At 44.8% G+C, this 21,226-nt stretch overlaps 1 protein-coding gene across 2 annotated transcripts; it reads left to right on the top strand.

Moving 5' to 3' along the window:
* Positions 1-106: 106 nt before the first annotated feature.
* On the top strand, positions 107-5,817 carry LOC133547848 (zinc finger protein 572-like). 2 transcript variants are annotated; one of them, XM_061893337.1, is made up of 2 exons: positions 107-374; positions 3,836-5,817. In XM_061893337.1, exon 2 carries the CDS (start codon positions 3,886-3,888, stop codon positions 4,810-4,812), a length of 927 nt encoding a protein of 308 aa, XP_061749321.1. In that variant the 5' UTR covers positions 107-374; positions 3,836-3,885; the 3' UTR covers positions 4,813-5,817. The 2 variants fall into 2 exon arrangements, with proteins under 2 accessions (XP_061749321.1, XP_061749319.1); XM_061893335.1 differs by having other exon boundaries at positions 107-721.
* Positions 5,818-21,226: the final 15,409 nt, after the last annotated feature.

Genomic DNA, 21,226 nt, shown 5'->3' with positions numbered 1-21,226 from the left:
GTCCCAGTGAAAAACGTGTTTGAAGGAAGTGTGCACCACCCACTATTGTCCCAATGAAACACGTGCTGGGCCAACATATGTTCCGCGGTTGAGAACACCTCGATGACGTCATACAGGAGGAAGCACAAGACAAGATAGCGTCTGGCGGAGAATACGTTGTTTTGGTTATTATGGTTTCTAGGTCTTAATTACAACGTACATGTGCACATGTGTGTCGTTTAACGCAGTAAACGTCGTTATTAATTGTTATTGTATGCGGATACATTAGTCTGAGTGCACTTTGACGTGCTAGCCTAGCCTGCTGGTTAGCTTAGCTTGTTAGCTGCTAACAAAGAGAGGCGGAAGTGATCGACACATCAAAGCAGAGATCCAATGTAAGTGTAAAGTGTTTTTATTGTGTGAACATGTCTACATTACAAATGATGTGAGTGTTGGTGACTCAAAAGAGGAGAAGGAGCGACAACATCAACTACTGGACACAGTTTTCTAGAAACATCAAATTGTGTTACACATCCATCCATCTATCTTCTTCTGCTTATCTGAGGTCGGGTCGCGGGGCCAGCAGCCTAAGTAGGGAAGCCCAGCCTTTCCTTTCCCCAGCCACTTCATACAGCTCTTTCTAGGGGATCCCGAGGCGTTCCAAGGCCAGCCAGTTTCTAACATAATAGTGAGAGTCCAGTCCATAGTGGGGCCAGCCAGAGACCATCCCGAGCGCAGACAGGTCAGTAACGCAGAGATGTCCCCAACCGTTGCACAGTTGAGCGGTCCACCCCAGGTTCTGACTCTGGACAGATATACATATATATATATATATATATATATATATATACATATACATATATATATATATATATATATACATATATATATATATATATACACAAAACCTTTCTACATATAAAGTGTAACATTTTCACGTATAAAGTGCAACATTAAACTGCTTCAAGTTGTTGCTCAGATCAAATACAATGACAAAACTTTACTTCTACATACAAAAAGTGCAACATTAAACAGTTTAAAGTCAACTCAGCCTCAGATTAACTTTTCTTCAGCCCTCCCCACCATTTTACCCTGGTGACTTTCACTCAATTTTCATGTTTTCTGCCAGAAAAATCAGTTTATCCACATTGTCTGCAGAAAGAGCAGACCTGCTTGCAGTTACAATGTCCCCAACTGTGAAAAATACCCTTTCGCTGGACACGGAGGTAGCAGGTATGGTGAGGTAGTGCCTGGCTAACTTGGCAGTAAGAGGATATGTGGGCTCATTGTTCTTCCACCACAGAAGTGGGTCAAAATCTAGTTTTTAATGCACTATGGTCTTAAATCTGCTGCTGTAAAAACACCAACAGCATTTGTTATTGCTTTAGCCCTGCCTGAGTTGCCGAGTAGAAGCTGCTTGAATGCAGTGGGAGCTGCGTTTGTTCGTCTTTCTCTTCGTTGAAGCCATGTTATCCATTGTTGTATCGCACTGCGTAGCCGAAGTGTTCCCAAACGGGAGATCTTAACGAGGCAGGAGTGTCTTTCAGCTCTGGATTTTACACTTTGTAGTAGCCCGGTCGTTGTTAGCATGCTGTGTGTTGTGCCTCAGTGTGCATTGTTGACACAACGTGTGGTGCGCTACTTAATATGTCCGTGTGGAAACTTGTTCGATACACCACCGGACCGAACCCAAACCCCCGTACCGAAACGGTTCAATACAAATACACGTACCGTTACACCCTTAATACACACACATCTGAAGATTATAAAAAAATAAATATATTTGGTGGGCTAAACAAAATGACTCGGCAAACCAATGTTTGGTATGAGTGATATGACCTCAAATCTATATCCTAATAACAATATATGTCACGATATATCATTTGGTATATGATTGATAATAGAAGAATTTCAAAACTGTTTACAAAGGCTCTTAATTTGGCAGCTGACATATGCAGTAACATATTGTGTCATTTCTAATTGTATTATTTTGTCAAAACAATTATTATTAAGGACTTGTTTATTTACTGTTAATATCTGGTTACTTTATTTGAGAAAATAATACTGGGAATAATGTAATAATAGGGACGGCGTGGCACAGTGGGAGAGTGGCCGTGCGCAACCCGAGGGTCCCTGGTTCAATCCTCACCTAGTACTAACCTCGTCACGTCCATTGTGTCCTGAGCAAGACACTTCACCCTTGCTCCTGATGGGTGCTGGTTAGCACCTTGCATGGCAGCTCATTCCATCAGTGTGTGAATGTGTGGGTGAATGGGTAAATGTGGAAGTAGTGTCAAAGCGCTTTGAGTACCTTGAAGGTAGAAAAGCGCTATATAAGTAAAACCCATTTATAGAGGTGTAACAGTACACAAAAATTTCGGTTCGGTACATACCTCGGTTCAGAGGTCACGGTTCGGTTCATTTTCGGTACAGTAAGAAAAAAACAAAATATACATTTTTTAATTATTTATTTAACACATTTGCTAAATCTTCCACCAAAAATATTTTTCTTAGTGGAATATTTGATGTGAAGTATTGGGAAACTTGGATATAATTCATAATAAAATAGATTTTGATTCAATATTATGTTTTAAGCAATGACAGTTTGAAAGAAAAAAAAAACAGCTTAGTTTTATTAGTCAACGTTGCAACTTTTTCTAAATTACATTTAGCCTTTAAGCTCTTTTATTTCACTTTTGTTTATGTTTTTGTTTATTTTAATAGTATGTTTAGAATGTGCTGTGGGCCTTTAAAACATTAGCTGTGTACCGCAAATGGCCTCCAGGGCACACTTTTGACACCCCTGCTATAGATAATAAAAAATTAAATCTGATTAATGAAAGGATAAAAATCAGAGCCTGGCGACGCATGCGCGTTTATCATAACTCTCTCGCTCTCTCTGGCCCTCCCTCACGAATGCTGCTGCGTGCACCACTTTTTGTTTTGTTTTTAACCCCTTCTTAACCCTGAACGTACATTGAAAATACACGCAACCATAACTTAAAATGCCGGACATTCGAGGCATTTAAGAAACTCCACCTGGACAGCTCCATAAAGAGGACATATCTCGTGAAAAGAGGAGGTGTGGTCAGTCTATCATATCCCAGTCGTTGCTAGCATGCCGTGTGTTGTTGTTTTTTTGATTGATTGAAACTTTTATTAGTAGATTGCACAGTACAGTACATATTCTGTACAACACCCGAATAAGTTTTTCAACTTGTTTAAATCGGGGTCCACGTAAATCAATTCATGGTGCCTCGGTGTGCATTATTTACACAACGTGCGGCGCTACTTATATGTCCGTGTCGGATCGGTTCACCTCCGAACCGAAACCTCCGTACCAAAACGGTTCAATAAAAATACACGTACCGTTGCACCCCTACCCATTTATCATTATTTATCATTTAATATTTTACTGCATATTTCAGCAACTAAATTAGGAGCCTGTGTAGTCTGTTTTAAAATTGTTCTGTTAATATTTATATGTGAAATAATATATTACAAAATCCCTTTAAACTATGTTGTCTATCCATATGAAAAAGTTCTGTCCATGAATTGATTAACGTGGACCCCGACTTAAACAAGTTGAAAAACTTATTCGGGTGTTACCATTTAGTGGTCAATTGTACGGAATATGTACTGTACTGTGCAATCTACTAATAAAAGTATCAATTAATCAATCAATCAATCAACCTGGTTTGTTTTTCTTTTCCTGTGAATAATGTTGTAAGAGCAGCGTTTTTCTGCGTCACTGAGATTTCAAGACAGTTCATACGATGACTTGTTTTTCCTAAGTGGATGTAAAAGTACTGAACGCATTGTGTGACTGAGCAGAGATGCTGTGTTTGTCTTGCAGACGTCTGTGAAGAACATCTTCACCCTCAGCAACAGAAGTGGAGCTTCAGGATGCAGACGGAGGAGCCACAGCCCTCCCACATTAAGAAGGAAGAGGAATACCTTCAGATCTCCCTTTTTAAAAAGGAAGAGGAAAACCCACTAATCCCCCAGTTTAAAGAGGAAGCGGTGGATCCACAGAGCCCACACATTAAGGAGGAAGAGGAGGACCCACTGACCCCTCACAATAAAGAGGAAGAGGAAGAACACAGCATCAATCAGCAGGGAGAGCATCTTGAAGGACTGGAGGAGGTTGATGTCACCAAGATGCCAGTGACTGGTGTCCCTGTGAAGAGTGAAGGTGATGAGGTGAAAGGTGAAAGTGAGGAGAGGGGAGGGGGGGAGCCTCCAAGCAGCAGCTCAACACAACACATGACAACAGAAGCTGATGGAGACCACTGTGGAGGATCACAAGCAGACAAGCTCTTAGCTCCACTATCAGATAGTGAGGACACAACGTCACACTCTCCTGACACTGATGATGAAGACTCTAAAGATGATAAGACATGTCACACTGACAACACTCACTTCACATGTTCTCTCTGTCACAAAACCTTTAAATACCATAGTTATCTGAAAAGACACATGAGAACACACACTGGAGAAAAACCTTTTTCTTGCTCAGTATGTGGTGAAGGTTTTGTTCGAAGTGAACATTTGAAAGTACACAAGAGAACACACACTGGTGAAAAACCTTTTGTCTGTTCAATATGTGGTAAAGGTTTTGCACACAGTAACAATTTAAAAAGACATATGAGAACAGACACAGGTGAAAAACCTTTTGTCTGTTCGATCTGTGGTAAAGGTTTTACACAAAGTCAGGATTTGAAAAAACACATGAGAACACACACTGGTGAAAAACCTTTTTGTTGTTTAACCTGTGGTAAAGGTTTTACACAAGGTCAACATTTGAAAAGACACATGAGAACACACTTGTGAAAAATCACATTCCTGTTCAATCTGCAACAGAAGCTTTTGTTGACGATCAAAGCTTGTAGCACACATGAGAAGACACCCAGGAGAGAAAGTGTTGAGTTGCAGTGTGTGTGGTGAAAGATTGTCTTCTAAGTACCAGTGTAAGAAACACAAGTGTGCTGGTGAGAACAGCAGCAGCAAATGAAACTGCAGGATTTGAAATAAACTGTCCAGACTTTCATTTTGACTTTCTAACAACATCAGCACATATAACATGTGTGACATTGTTGTTTGTCTAACAATCTGTTTAATATGCTTCTACATTTATAGATTACATATTTTGTATTAATGCTTTTTTTCAGTCAAGTACATGTATTAATATGACACATTGTGTACTTTTATTAAAAAATGGACGGAACAATTTGAGTAAAAAGGTGAGAGTAAACAGTAAAAGACATATTTTACATGCAATAAACATGTTGTGTGTATGTATACACACAGACACACACTCATATATGTATATATATATATATATATATATATATATATATACATATATATATATATATATATATGTGTACTGTATATTCATCATACAATTTTAGACCTATTTATATGAAATATTGAAGTATTACATATTGTATTTGTAATTGTTAATAATCCCATAGATTATCACCTTTATATGATATACATATGTACTGGTTCACATCTGAAACATCTTCTGGACCACTTCAGGAAGCATATTATTATTTACTTTATACATCATTTAAACATTTGTCTTTTATACAATTTTAAAATGTGTGTCTTTTTGAATCATTTGTTGGGTCTCTATAATCTATTTTATTCATTATCGTTATTACTCAGTATTATGATGATTGTGTTGTGATTATTTTATATGTATGTCCCCAGGCCTTTATGCAGTATAAAAGTGAGAGAAAACAGCATATGTTTTTTTGTGGAAAGATGGCTTTGTTTTAAAAATCTTACATTTGTGGATACATCAAATAAATCCAGTATTGTGTTTAAAAATGTGTTTTTTGTTTTTTCTCTTTTTTAACATCCCCAGAACAACATCAATATCAGTCAAAGTTTGGAGTGTCAGGCAAAAGCCAATATTGTACATCATCCCACAGAGATTTACTTTGCATACATTCTTAAAATAAACTGTTTATCTTGTTTTCCAATCACAGAACGAACAAGTGCTGTCTTCAATTGCAAAAAAAACATCCTAAATATTATTTTAAGTGGTCACTTCCATCTTTTTTTTCTTAGATTAACTCTTTTGCCTTAGAAAGAATGGAAACTTTTAAGTATTTTTTTGTTCCAGGGAAAATAATAATAAGAAGAAATAGAAAATAATTAAAAATGACGCAGTAACTAGAATATTTGGAATGAAAGCCTTTTTAAATTTTGTAATATTTTTTATTTGCAGGTTGTGCTTAATGAAATCTTGAAATATTAAAATATTTTGTATCACTCAATAAGTGCATCAGTGACCGAATGCCTTTTTCAAACCATTGCTGTTCAAAGATGGATTTGTTTCTCATTTTAATATAAGAACAATTCCATAGTGGAGTATTGTGTGTGATGAAGTTGTGTTTGTAAATTAGTTTCCAGTACAACAACACTTGCTGGTAGGGATGGGTACTGTTCACTTCTAATTCCATGTTTTATGTGTTATATATGTCAATATATTGTGTGTTTGTATTTTGCCAACATGGTAGAATCACATGATAGGCAGGTTGTATCATGTTTTTCTGTCACCTTGAGGAAATGGCATAAAGAGGAAGATGACAATGTAATGTCACTTGGACAATGATGTACAGAACAGAGGAGATTCAGTTCATTTTTATTTTTGCTTTTAGACTATTTGTTTTTTTGTGTTTTTTTTTGACAAAACCTCTCCCTTATCCAGCTATGGATTTCTGGTAGCTTCTTAAAAATAATTAATACGGAAAGCTTTACTTTAATAAGTGTATTGTTTTCCATTGATAAACACAATTGGGAACTGACGTTGCCAAGAATGGAACTCACGTCTTGTAGAATAAAAGGCCAACGCACCAACCTTTGTGCTATCAAAGTTTTGTTGACGTTACCAACAACAATCAGTAATATAATGTTTATGAAATGGACATCAAGTTTGTTGTTTTGATTCAGTTTGTCATCCTTCTTTGATTCTAGTGGCATTTAAAAAACTGTTTTTATTCTCTCTCCATATTCCCAACTGACCACAAGACTCAAAAGACAACATTTTCGATGGAGCTTGGGCGGTTTATAACTTGTCGAATTTCCCGGCAAATCTGTACTGCTTCCCGAAGCGGTCACGGGGCTTCTTACGTCATCATTTCTGGCTCCTCCCCTGAATGAAATAGGCCTCCATACACGCCTGGTGGAAACACCCCCTCCATTAGTCCACACACGCCTCCAAGCCTCCGCACCATCGGAAGCAGACCAAGGATCGGTGGCTGACAGTGAGAGTGTCTGAATCTTTTTAGGCGGTTGTGCATAAAATGATTTGTGAGTGGATGGAGATGGAAGGAAATAGTGGGGGGTGTATGAAGAAGGTATGGACATGGATAGGACTAGAGGGGAGAGAGGAAAGAAGGGGAGAGGAGGTCATGAAGGAAACTCCAGTGCTAAAAGAGTCCACGAAGATGATGAAAGAGTTGAAAGGTGGAAAAAGATTATGGAATATGGAATAATAAAGAAATATATACATTGCTAAACTTCTATAATCCATGCAAAAAATTACAAATACATAAAGTAGAAACAATAGTGGAGCTACTATCTATCTATCTATCTATCTATCTATCTATCTATCTATCTATCTATCTATCTATCTATCTATTTATCTATTTATCTATCTATCTATCATTTGGTGTGGAGACTTTAATGCACATAGCACAGTGTGGGATAGACAATTGCAAGATTATATATCCATTGAAGTCAGGGGGGGGTTAGTGGGGGTGTAGCCCGGACGAGTCAGCGCTGCATGGGATTCTGGGTATTTGTTATGTTGTGTTTATGTTGTGTTACAGTGAGGATGTTCTCTTGAAATGTGTTTATTATTCTTGTTTGATGTGGTTTCGCAGTGTGGCGCATATTTGTAACAGTGATAAAGTTGTTTGTACGGCCACCGTCAGTGTGACCTGTATGGCTGTTGACCAAGTATGTCTTGCACTCACAATCATATGTCTGTTAAAGCCATACACATCACGCGTTCAAGTCGGCACGCTGATTGTTCGGTGAATGAGCGATCGCAAAGGGTGACAAAGCGCTGTCACATTACGCCCGAGATACACTTACCCGGGAAAACATCGGGTTAATCCTACCAGACGGTATTTTAATGTCTTGCGGTAAAATCATTAGGATCGGTAAGTATGTTGTTAGGGCGGGATAGCCATTCATAGAAGGTGAACCCACTTTGCACCAAGTTCCTGCAACCAGTGGTCCCCCGGTAAAGTGAATGTGAGACCCCTGATCCTAACAATTCAGAAAAAATCTGTAAAATAATGGTATTTTTCTGTGAAACTGCCAGCATTGTCACTTCATTAAAGGTGGTTGATCGTAATAATTTGGAAAAACGCTGTATAATAAAGGTATTTTTCTGCTGAACTGTTTGCATCGTCACTTTAATAATGGTGGTTACTCTTAATAATTTAGTAAAAATCTGTAAAATGACGATATTTTTTCACAAAACGTTTCATGAAAATGTCTGTTGATATAATGTTTTTGATCATTATTTGGTTTACAATGTTTACTTTAATTCTATCGTTTTCGTTGGGCAGCCGTAGCTGCCAGTAGATGACCGTTTTTTTAAAGATTTTTTTTTTACAGTGAAGGACAATGGAGAGGTGGAGATGGCCAAAGTGCTTTTGATCAAATGTAAAAATGGAGAGCAAAATAAGAAAGTAATGCGATTGCAAAAGCTGTGCAATAAGATAATAAATGAAATAATATAAGTGGGAGAAAGAAAGGGGGTCTGAGGAGTCGTGAAAGGAATTCCAAGTGGAGAATATTTAGAGCAGGGGTCACCAACGCGGTGCCCACGGGCACCAGGTCGCCCGTAAGGACCAGATAAGTCGCCCGCTGGCCTGTTCTAAAAATAGCTCAAATAGCAGCACTTACCAGTGAGCTGCCTTTATTTTTAAAATTGTATGTATTTACTAGCAAGCTGGTCTTGCTTTGCTCGACCTTTTTAAATCCAAGGGAGAATAAAACTCAAATAGAATTAGAAAATCCAAGAAAATATTTTAAAGAGTCGGTCTTCACTTGTTTAAATAAATTCATTTATTTTTTTTACTTTGCTTCTTATAACTTTCAGAAAAAAAAATTTTAGAGAAAAAATACAACCTTAAAAATGATTTTTGGATTTTTAAAAACATATACCCTTTTACCTTTTAAATTCCTTCCTCTTTTTTCCTGACAATTTAAAATGTAAAGCCCACCAGGCTGCACCAAACTTTTGGTGCCTTGACACAGAAAAGTACAGTGGTGTATGTGCATCAGCTATGAAGGTTGCAAGCCGGTTTGCTTCAACTTATCTTTGTGAATCAGCCTTTTCTGTCATGAACTTCATCAAGAAGAAACACAGAACACATCTGCAAGACTCACTCAGAGTTGCAGTGTCAAGTTACACAGCAGAGTACCACACAGTAGTTAACAGCATTCAATGCCAGGCTTCCCACTAACTGACAAAGAAACAGATAAGAGATTTGGTGTCCAGTTCAAAGTGCTCCTGATCAACAGGACCTGAGGACCACTCTTGCTATGTGTCCTATGCTGTGCATTAAAAGAGACGAGGGGAGCCCCCTGCCAGAGGAGTTATCCACCAACATAAGATCCCTCACTTGCCTGCCCTGTACTCCAGATAGTGTACTTATTATGTGTCCTATGCTGTGCATTAAAAGAGACGAGGGGAGCCCCCTGCCAGAGGAGTTATGCACCAACATAAGATCCCCCACTTGCCTGCCCTGTACTCCAGATAGTGGACTTATTATGTGTCCTATGCTGTGCATTAAAAGAGACGAGGGGAGCCCCCTGCCAGAGGAGTTATCCACCAACATAAGATCCCCCACTCGCCTGCCCTGTACTCAAGATAGTGGACTTATTATGTGTCCTATGCTGTGCATTAAAAGAGAGGAGGGGAGCCCCCTGCCAGAGGAGTTATCCACCAACATAAGATCCCCCACTCGCCTGCCCTGTACTCCAGATAGTGTACTTATTATGTGTACTATGCTGTGCATTAAAAGAGAGGAGGGGAGCCCCCTGCCAGAGGAGTTATCCACCAACATAAGATCCCCCACTTGCCTGCCCTGTACTCCAGATAGTGTACTTATTATGTGTCCTATGCTGTGCATTAAAAGAGAGGAGGGGAGCCCCCTGCCAGAGGAGTTATCCACCAACATACGATCCCCCACTTGCCTGCCCTGTACTCCAGATAGTGTACTTATTATGTGTCCTATGCTGTGCATTAAAAGAGACGAGGGGAGCCCCCTGCCAGAGGAGTTATCCACCAACATAAGATCCCCCACTTGCCTGCCCTGTACTCCAGATAGTGGACTTATTATGTGTCCTATGCTGTGCATTAAAAGAGAGGAGGGGAGCCCCCTGCCAGAGGAGTTATCCACCAACATAAGATCCCCCACTTGCCTGCCCTGTACTCCAGATAGTGTACTTATTATGTGTCCTATGCTGTGCATTAAAAGAGACGAGGTGAGCCCCCTGCCAGAGGAGTTATCCACCAACATAAGATCCCCCACTCGCCTGCCCTGTACTCAAGATAGTGGACTTATTATGTGTCCTATGCTGTGCATTAAAAGAGAGGAGGGGAGCCCCCTGCCAGAGGAGTTATCCACCAACATAAGATCCCCCACTTGCCTGCCCTGTACTCCAGATAGTGTACTTATTATGTGTCCTATGCTGTGCATTAAAAGAGACGAGGTGAGCCCCCTGCCAGAGGAGTTATCCACCAACATAAGATCCCCCACTCGCCTGCCCTGTACTCAAGATAGTGGACTTATTATGTGTCCTATGCTGTGCATTAAAAGAGAGGAGGGGAGCCCCCTGCCAGAGGAGTTATCCACCAACATAAGATCCCCCACTTGCCTGCCCTGTACTCCAGATAGTGTACTTATTATGTGTCCTATGCTGTGCATTAAAAGAGACGAGGTGAGCCCCCTGCCAGAGGAGTTATCCACCAACATAAGATCCCCCACTCGCCTGCCCTGTACTCAAGATAGTGGACTTATTATGTGTCCTATGCTGTGCATTAAAAGAGAGGAGGGGAGCCCCCTGCCAGAGGAGTTATCCACCAACATAAGATCCCCCACTGGCCTGCCCTGTACTCCAGATAGTGTACTTATTATGTGTCCTATGCTGTGCATTAAAAGAGACGAGGGGAGCCCCCTGCCAGAGGAGTTATCGTCCAACATAAGATTCCCCACTTGCCTGCCCTGTACTCCAGATAGTGTACTTATTATGTGTCCTATGCTGTGCATTAAAAGAGACGAGGGGAGCCCCCTGCCAGAGGAGTTATCCACCAACATAAGACCCCCCACTCGCCTGCCCTGTACTCCAGATAGTGGACTTATTATGTGTCCTATGCTGTGCATTAAAAGAGACGAGGGGAGCCCCCTGCCAGAGGAGTTATCCACCAACATAAGATCCCCCACTCGCCTGCCCTGTACTCCAGATAGTGTACTTATTATGTGTCCTATGCTGTGCATTAAAAGAGAGGAGGGGAGCCCCCTGCCAGAGGAGTTATCCACCAACATAAGATCCCCCACTTACCTGCCCTGTACTCCAGATAGTGTACCTATTATGTGTCCTATGCTGTGCATTAAAAGAGAGGAGGGGAGCCCCCTGCCAGAGGAGTTATCCACCAACATAAGATCCCCCACTTGCCTGCCCTGTACTCCAGATAGTGTACTTATTATGTGTCCTATGCTGTGCATTAAAAGAGACGAGGGGAGCCCCCTGCCAGAGGAGTTATCCACCAACATAAGATCCCCCACTGGCCTGCCCTGTACTCAAGATAGTGTACTTATTATGTGTCCTATGCTGTGCATTAAAAGAGACGAGGGGAGCCCCCTGCCAGAGGAGTTATCCACCAACATAAGATCCCCCACTGGCCTGCCCTGTACTCCAGATAGTGTACTTATTATGTGTCCTATGCTGTGCATTAAAAGAGACGAGGGGAGCCCCCTGCCAGAGGAGTTATCCACCAACATAAGATCCCCCACTCGCCTGCCCTGTACTCCAGATAGTGGACTTATTATGTGTCCTATGCTGTTTATTAAAAGAGACGAGGGGAGCCCCCTGCCAGAGGAGTTATCCACCAACATAAGATCCCCCACTCGCCTGCCCTGTACTCCAGATAGTGTACTTATTATGTGTCCTATGCTGTGCATTAAAAGAGACGAGGGGAGCCCCCTGCCAGAGGAGTTATCCACCAACATAAGATCCCGCACTTGCCTGCCCTGTACTCCAGATAGTGTACTTATTATGTGTCCTATGCTGTGCATTAAAAGAGACGAGGGGAGCCCCCTGCCAGAGGAGTTATCCACCAACATAAGATCCCCCACTCGCCTGCCCTGTACTCCAGATAGTGGACTTATTATGTGTCCTATGCTGTTTATTAAAAGAGACGAGGGGAGCCCCCTGCCAGAGGAGTTATCCACCAACATAAGATCCCCCACTCGCCTGCCCTGTACTCCAGATAGTGTACTTATTATGTGTCCTATGCTGTGCATTAAAAGAGAGGAGGGGAGCCCCCTGCCAGAGGAGTTATCCACCAACATAAGATCCCCCACTTGCCTGCCCTGTACTCCAGATAGTGTACTTATTATGTGTCCTATGCTGTGCATTAAAAGAGACGAGGGGAGCCCCCTGCCAGAGGAGTTATCCACCAACATACGATCCCCCACTTGCCTGCCCTGTACTCCAGATAGTGTACTTATTATGTGTCCTATGCTGTGCATTAAAAGAGACGAGGTGAGCCCCCTGCCAGAGGAGTTATCCACCAACATAAGATCCCCCACTTGCCTGCCCTGTACTCCAGATAGTGTACTTATTATGTGTCCTATGCTGTGCATTAAAAGAGACGAGGGGAGCCCCCTGCCAGAGGAGTTATCCACCAACATAAGATCCCCCACTCGCCTGCCCTGTACTCAAGATAGTGGACTTATTATGTGTCCTATGCTGTGCATTAAAAGAGAGGAGGGGAGCCCCCTGCCAGAGGAGTTATCCACCAACATAAGATCCCCCACTGGCCTGCCCTGTACTCCAGATAGTGTACTTATTATGTGTCCTATGCTGTGCATTAAAAGAGACGAGGGGAGCCCCCTGCCAGAGGAGTTATCCACCAACATAAGACCCCCCACTCGCCTGCCCTGTACTCCAGATAGTGGACTTATTATGTGTCCTATGCTGTGCATTAAAAGAGACGAGGGGAGCCCCCTGCCAGAGGAGTTATCCACCAACATAAGATCCCCCACTCGCCTGCCCTGTACTCCAGATAGTGTACTTATTATGTGTCCTATGCTGTGCATTAAAAGAGACGAGGGGAGTCCCCTGCCAGAGGAGTTATCCACCAACATAAGATCCCCCACTCGCCTGCCCTGTACTCCAGATAGTGTACTTATTATGTGTCCTATGCTGTGCATTAAAAGAGAGGAGGGGAGCCCCCTGCCAGAGGAGTTATCCACCAACATAAGATCCCCCACTTACCTGCCCTGTACTCCAGATAGTGTACTTATTATGTGTCCTATGCTGTGCATTAAAAGAGAGGAGGGGAGCCCCCTGCCAGAGGAGTTATCCACCAACATAAGATCCCCCACTTGCCTGCCCTGTACTCCAGATAGTGTACTTATTATGTGTCCTATGCTGTGCATTAAAAGAGAGGAGGGGAGCCCCCTGCCAGAGGAGTTATCCACCAACATAAGATCCCGCACTTGCCTGCCCTGTACTCCAGATAGTGTACTTATTATGTGTCCTATGCTGTGCATTAAAAGAGACGAGGGGAGCCCCCTGCCAGAGGAGTTATCCACCAACATAAGATCCCCCACTCGCCTGCCCTGTACTCCAGATAGTGGACTTATTATGTGTCCTATGCTGTTTATTAAAAGAGACGAGGGGAGCCCCCTGCCAGAGGAGTTATCCACCAACATAAGATCCCCCACTCGCCTGCCCTGTACTCCAGATAGTGTACTTATTATGTGTCCTATGCTGTGCATTAAAAGAGAGGAGGGGAGCCCCCTGCCAGAGGAGTTATCCACCAACATAAGATCCCCCACTCGCCTGCCCTGTACTCCAGATAGTGTACTTATTATGTGTCCTATGCTGTGCATTAAAAGAGACGAGGGGAGCCCCCTGCCAGAGGAGTTATCCACCAACATACGATCCCCCACTTGCCTGCCCTGTACTCCAGATAGTGTACTTATTATGTGTCCTATGCTGTGCATTAAAAGAGACGAGGTGAGCCCCCTGCCAGAGGAGTTATCCACCAACATAAGATCCCCCACTTGCCTGCCCTGTACTCCAGATAGTGTACTTATTATGTGTCCTATGCTGTGCATTAAAAGAGACGAGGGGAGCCCCCTGCCAGAGGAGTTATCCACCAACATAAGATCCCCCACTCGCCTGCCCTGTACTCAAGATAGTGGACTTATTATGTGTCCTATGCTGTGCATTAAAAGAGAGGAGGGGAGCCCCCTGCCAGAGGAGTTATCCACCAACATAAGATCCCCCACTGGCCTGCCCTGTACTCCAGATAGTGTACTTATTACGTGTCCTATGCTGTGCATTAAAAGAGACGAGGGGAGCCCCCTGCCAGAGGAGTTATCCACCAACATAAGATTCCCCACTTGCCTGCCCTGTACTCCAGATAGTGTACTTATTATGTGTCCTATGCTGTGCATTAAAAGAGACGAGGGGAGCCCCCTGCCAGAGGAGTTATCCACCAACATAAGACCCCCCACTCGCCTGCCCTGTACTCCAGATAGTGGACTTATTATGTGTCCTATGCTGTGCATTAAAAGAGACGAGGGGAGCCCCCTGCCAGAGGAGTTATCCACCAACATAAGATCCCCCACTCGCCTGCCCTGTACACCAGATAGTGTACTTATTATGTGTCCTATGCTGTGCATTAAAAGAGACGAGGGGAGTCCCCTGCCAGAGGAGTTATCCACCAACATAAGATCCCCCACTCGCCTGCCCTGTACTCCAGATAGTGTACTTATTATGTGTCCTATGCTGTGCATTAAAAGAGAGGAGGGGAGCCCCCTGCCAGAGGAGTTATCCACCAACATACGATCCCCCACTTGCCTGCCCTGTACTCCAGATAGTGTACTTATTATGTGTCCTATGCTGTGCATTAAAAGAGACGAGGGGAGCCCCCTGCCAGAGGAGTTATCCACCAACATAAGATCCCCCACTCGCCTGCCCTGTACTCCAGATAGTGTACTTATTATGTGTCCTATGCTGTGCATTAAAAGAGAGGAGGGGAGCCCCCTGCCAGAGGAGTTATCCACCAACATAAGATCCCCCACTTGCCTGCCCTGTACTCCAGATAGTGGACTTATTATGTGTCCTATGCTGTGCATTAAAAGAGAGGAGGGGAGCCCCCTGCCAGAGGAGTTATCCACCAACATAAGATCCCCCACTTGCCTGCCCTGTACTCCAGATAGTGTACTTATTATGTGTCCTATGCTGTGCATTAAAAGAGAGGAGGGGAGCCCCCTGCCAGAGGAGTTATCCACCAACATAAGATCCCCCACTTGCCTGCCCTGTACTCCAGATAGTGTACTTATTATGTGTCCTATGCTGTGCATTAAAAGAGACGAGGGAGCCCCCTGCCAGAGGAGTTATCCACCAACATAAGATCCCCCACTTGCCTGCCCTGTACTCCAGATAGTGTACTTATTATGTGTCCTATGCTGTGCATTAAAAGAGACGAGGGGAGCCCCCTGCCAGAGGAGTTATCCACCAACATAAGATCCCCCACTGGCCTGCCCTGTACTCAAGATAGTGTACTTATTATGTGTCCTATGCTGTGCATTAAAAGAGACGAGGGGAGCCCCCTGCCAGAGGAGTTATCCACCAACATAAGATCCCCACTGGCCTGCCCTGTACTCCAGATAGTGTACTTATTATGTGTCCTATGCTGTGCATTAAAAGAGACGAGGGGAGCCCCCTGCCAGAGGAGTTATCCACCAACATAAGACCCCCCACTCGCCTGCCCTGTACTCCAGATAGTGGACTTATTATGTGTCCTATGCTGTGCATTAAAAGAGAGGAGGGGAGCCCCCTGCCAGAGGAGTTATCCAGCAACATAAGATCCCCCACTTGCCTGCCCTGTACTCCAGATAGTGTACTTATTATGTGTCCTATGCTGTGCATTAAAAGAGACGAGGGGAGCCCCTGCCAGAGGAGTTATCCACCAACATAAGATCCCCCACTTGCCTGCCCTGTACTCCAGATAGTGTACTTATTATGTGTCCTATGCTGTGCATTAAAAGAGACGAGGTGAGCCCCCTGCCAGAGGAGTTATCCACCAACATAAGATCCCCCACTTGCCTGCCCTGTACTCCAGATAGTGTACTTATTATGTGTCCTATGCTGTGCATTAAAAGAGACGAGGGAGCCCCCTGCCAGAGGAGTTATCCACCAACATAAGATCCCCCACTCGCCTGCCCTGTACTCAAGATAGTGGACTTATTATGTGTCCTATGCTGTGCATTAAAAGAGAGGAGGGGAGCCCCCTGCCAGAGGAGTTATCCACCAACATAAGATCCCCCACTCGCCTGCCCTGTACTCAAGATAGTGGACTTATTATGTGTCCTATGCTGTGCATTAAAAGAGACGAGGGGAGCCCCCTGCCAGAGGAGTTATCCACCAACATAAGATCCCCCACTGGCCTGCCCTGTACTCCAGATAGTGTACTTATTATGTGTCCTATGCTGTGCATTAAAAGAGACGAGGGGAGCCCCCTGCCAGAGGAGTTATCCACCAACATAAGATTCCCCACTTGCCTGCCCTGTACTCCAGATAGTGTACTTATTATGTGTCCTATGCTGTGCATTAAAAGAGACGAGGGGAGCCCCCTGCCAGAGGAGTTATCCACCAACATAAGACCCCCCACTCGCCTGCCCTGTACTCCAGATAGTGGACTTATTATGTGTCCTATGCTGTGCATTAAAAGAGACGAGGGGAGCCCCCTGCCAGAGGAGTTATCCACCAACATAAGATCCCCCACTCGCCTGCCCTGTACTCCAGATAGTGTACTTATTATGTGTCCTATGCTGTGCATTAAAAGAGACGAGGGGAGTCCCCTGCCAGAGGAGTTATCCACCAACATAAGATCCCCCACTCGCCTGCCCTGTACTCCAGATAGTGTACTTATTATGTGTCCTATGCTGTGCATTAAAAGAGAGGAGGGGAGCCCCCTGCCAGAGGAGTTATCCACCAACATAAGATCCCCCACTTACCTGCCCTGTACTCCAGATAGTGTACTTATTATGTGTCCTATGCTGTGCATTAAAAGAGAGGAGGGGAGCCCCCTGCCAGAGGAGTTATCCACCAACATACGATCCCCCACTTGCCTGCCCTGTACTCCAGATAGTGTACTTATTATGTGTCCTATGCTGTGCATTAAAAGAGACGAGGGGAGCCCCCTGCCAGAGGAGTTATCCACCAACATAAGATCCCCCACTTGCCTGCCCTGTACTCCAGATAGTGTACTTATTATGTGTCCTATGCTGTGCATTAAAAGAGACGAGGGGAGCCCCCTGCCAGAGGAGTTATCCACCAACATAAGATCCCCCACTTGCCTGCCCTGTACCCCAGATAGTGTACTTATTATGTGTCCTATGCTGTGCATTAAAAGAGACGAGGGGAGCCCCCTGCCAGAGGAGTTATCCACCAACATAAGATCCCCCACTCGCCTGCCCTGTACTCAAGATAGTGGACTTATTATGTGTCCTATGCTATGCATTAAAAGAGAGGAGGGGAGCCCCCTGCCAGAGGAGTTATCCACCAACATAAGATCCCCCACTTGCCTGCCCTGTACTCCAGATAGTGTACTTATTATGTGTCCTATGCTGTGCATTAAAAGAGAGGAGGGGAGCCCCCTGCCAGAGGAGTTATCCACCAACATAAGATCCCCCACTGGCCTGCCCTGTACTCCAGATAGTGTACTTATTATGTGTCCTATGCTGTGCATTAAAAGAGACGAGGGGAGCCCCCTGCCAGAGGAGTTATCGTCCAACATAAGATTCCCCACTTGCCTGCCCTGTACTCCAGATAGTGTACTTATTATGTGTCCTATGCTGTGCATTAAAAGAGACGAGGGGAGCCCCCTGCCAGAGGAGTTATCCACCAACATAAGACCCCCCACTCGCCTGCCCTGTACTCCAGATAGTGGACTTATTATGTGTCCTATGCTGTGCATTAAAAGAGACGAGGGGAGCCCCCTGCCAGAGGAGTTATCCACCAACATAAGATCCCCCACTCGCCTGCCCTGTACTCCAGATAGTGTACTTATTATGTGTCCTATGCTGTGCATTAAAAGAGAGGAGGGGAGCCCCCTGCCAGAGGAGTTATCCACCAACATAAGATCCCCCACTTACCTGCCCTGTACTCCAGATAGTGTACCTATTATGTGTCCTATGCTGTGCATTAAAAGAGAGGAGGGGAGCCCCCTGCCAGAGGAGTTATCCACCAACATAAGATCCCCCACTTGCCTGCCCTGTACTCCAGATAGTGTACTTATTATGTGTCCTATGCTGTGCATTAAAAGAGACGAGGGGAGCCCCCTGCCAGAGGAGTTATCCACCAACATAAGATCCCCCACTGGCCTGCCCTGTACTCAAGATAGTGTACTTATTATGTGTCCTATGCTGTGCATTAAAAGAGACGAGGGGAGCCCCCTGCCAGAGGAGTTATCCACCAACATAAGATCCCCCACTGGCCTGCCCTGTACTCCAGATAGTGTACTTATTATGTGTCCTATGCTGTGCATTAAAAGAGACGAGGGGAGCCCCCTGCCAGAGGAGTTATCCACCAACATAAGATCCCCCACTCGCCTGCCCTGTACTCCAGATAGTGGACTTATTATGTGTCCTATGCTGTTTATTAAAAGAGACGAGGGGAGCCCCCTGCCAGAGGAGTTATCCACCAACATAAGATCCCCCACTCGCCTGCCCTGTACTCCAGATAGTGTACTTATTATGTGTCCTATGCTGTGCATTAAAAGAGACGAGGGGAGCCCCCTGCCAGAGGAGTTATCCACCAACATAAGATCCCGCACTTGCCTGCCCTGTACTCCAGATAGTGTACTTATTATGTGTCCTATGCTGTGCATTAAAAGAGACGAGGGGAGCCCCCTGCCAGAGGAGTTATCCACCAACATAAGATCCCCCACTCGCCTGCCCTGTACTCCAGATAGTGGACTTATTATGTGTCCTATGCTGTTTATTAAAAGAGACGAGGGGAGCCCCCTGCCAGAGGAGTTATCCACCAACATAAGATCCCCCACTCGCCTGCCCTGTACTCCAGATAGTGTACTTATTATGTGTCCTATGCTGTGCATTAAAAGAGAGGAGGGGAGCCCCCTGCCAGAGGAGTTATCCACCAACATAAGATCCCCCACTTGCCTGCCCTGTACTCCAGATAGTGTACTTATTATGTGTCCTATGCTGTGCATTAAAAGAGACGAGGGGAGCCCCCTGCCAGAGGAGTTATCCACCAACATACGATCCCCCACTTGCCTGCCCTGTACTCCAGATAGTGTACTTATTATGTGTCCTATGCTGTGCATTAAAAGAGACGAGGTGAGCCCCCTGCCAGAGGAGTTATCCACCAACATAAGATCCCCCACTTGCCTGCCCTGTACTCCAGATAGTGTACTTATTATGTGTCCTATGCTGTGCATTAAAAGAGACGAGGGAGCCCCCTGCCAGAGGAGTTATCCACCAACATAAGATCCCCCACTCGCCTGCCCTGTACTCAAGATAGTGGACTTATTATGTGTCCTATGCTGTGCATTAAAAGAGAGGAGGGGAGCCCCCTGCCAGAGGAGTTATCCACCAACATAAGATCCCCCACTGGCCTGCCCTGTACTCCAGATAGTGTACTTATTACGTGTCCTATGCTGTGCATTAAAAGAGACGAGGGGAGCCCCCTGCCAGAGGAGTTATCCACCAACATAAGATTCCCCACTTGCCTGCCCTGTACTCCAGATAGTGTACTTATTATGTGTCCTATGCTGTGCATTAAAAGAGATGAGGGGAGCCCCCTGCCAGAGGAGTTATCCACCAACATAAGACCCCCCACTCGCCTGCCCTGTACTCCAGATAGTGTACTTATTATGTGTCCTATGCTGTGCATTAAAGAGACGAGGGGAGCCCCCTGCCAGAGGAGTTATCCACCAACATAAGATCCCCCACTCGCCTGCCCTGTACTCCAGATAGTGTACTTATTATGTGTCCTATGCTGTGCATTAAAGAGACGAGGGGAGTCCCCTGCCAGAGGAGTTATCCACCAACATAAGATCCCCCACTCGCCTGCCCTGTACTCCAGATAGTGTACTTATTATGTGTCCTATGCTGTGCATTAAAAGAGAGGAGGGGAGCCCCCTGCCAGAGGAGTTATCCACCAACATAAGATCCCCCACTTACCTGCCCTGTACTCCAGATAGTGTACTTATTATGTGTCCTATGCTGTGCATTAAAAGAGAGGAGGGGAGCCCCCTGCCAGAGGAGTTATCCACCAACATAAGATCCCCCACTTGCCTGCCCTGTACTCCAGATAGTGTACTTATTATGTGTCCTATGCTGTGCATTAAAAGAGACGAGGGGAGCCCCCTGCCAGAGGAGTTATCCACCAACATAAGATCCCCCACTCGCCTGCCCTGTACTCCAGATAGTGTACTTATTATGTGTCCTATGCTGTGCATTAAAAGAGAGGAGGGGAGCCCCCTGCCAGAGGAGTTATCCACCAACATAAGATCCCCCACTTGCCTGCCCTGTACTCCAGATAGTGTACTTATTATGTGTCCTATGCTGTGCATTAAAAGAGAGGAGGGGAGCCCCCTGCCAGAGGAGTTATCCACCAACATAAGATCCCCCACTTGCCTGCCCTGTACTCCAGATAGTGTACTTATTATGTGTCCTATGCTGTGCATTAAAAGAGACGAGGGGAGCCCCCTGCCAGAGGAGTTATCCACCAACATAAGATCCCCCACTCGCCTGCCCTGTACTCCAGATAGTGTACTTATTATGTGTCCTATGCTGTGCATTAAAAGAGAGGAGGGGAGCCCCCTGCCAGAGGAGTTATCCACCAACATACGATCCCCCACTTGCCTGCCCTGTACTCCAGATAGTGGACTTATTATGTGTCCTATGCTGTGCATTAAAAGAGAGGAGGGGAGCCCCCTGCC

Source organism: Nerophis ophidion, unplaced genomic scaffold, assembly GCF_033978795.1.
Source record: "Nerophis ophidion isolate RoL-2023_Sa unplaced genomic scaffold, RoL_Noph_v1.0 HiC_scaffold_212, whole genome shotgun sequence".
Taxonomy (NCBI): Eukaryota; Metazoa; Chordata; class Actinopteri; order Syngnathiformes; family Syngnathidae; genus Nerophis; species Nerophis ophidion.
Note: the sequence above shows the minus strand (reverse complement) of the source record. Positions and strands in the feature narration are given on the sequence as shown.

Excerpts from the sequence above, each read along its gene's own strand:
- LOC133547848 (XM_061893337.1), top strand. The coding sequence starts at position 3,886 with ATGCAGACGGAGGAGCCACAGCCCTCCCACATTAAGAAGGAAGAGGAA.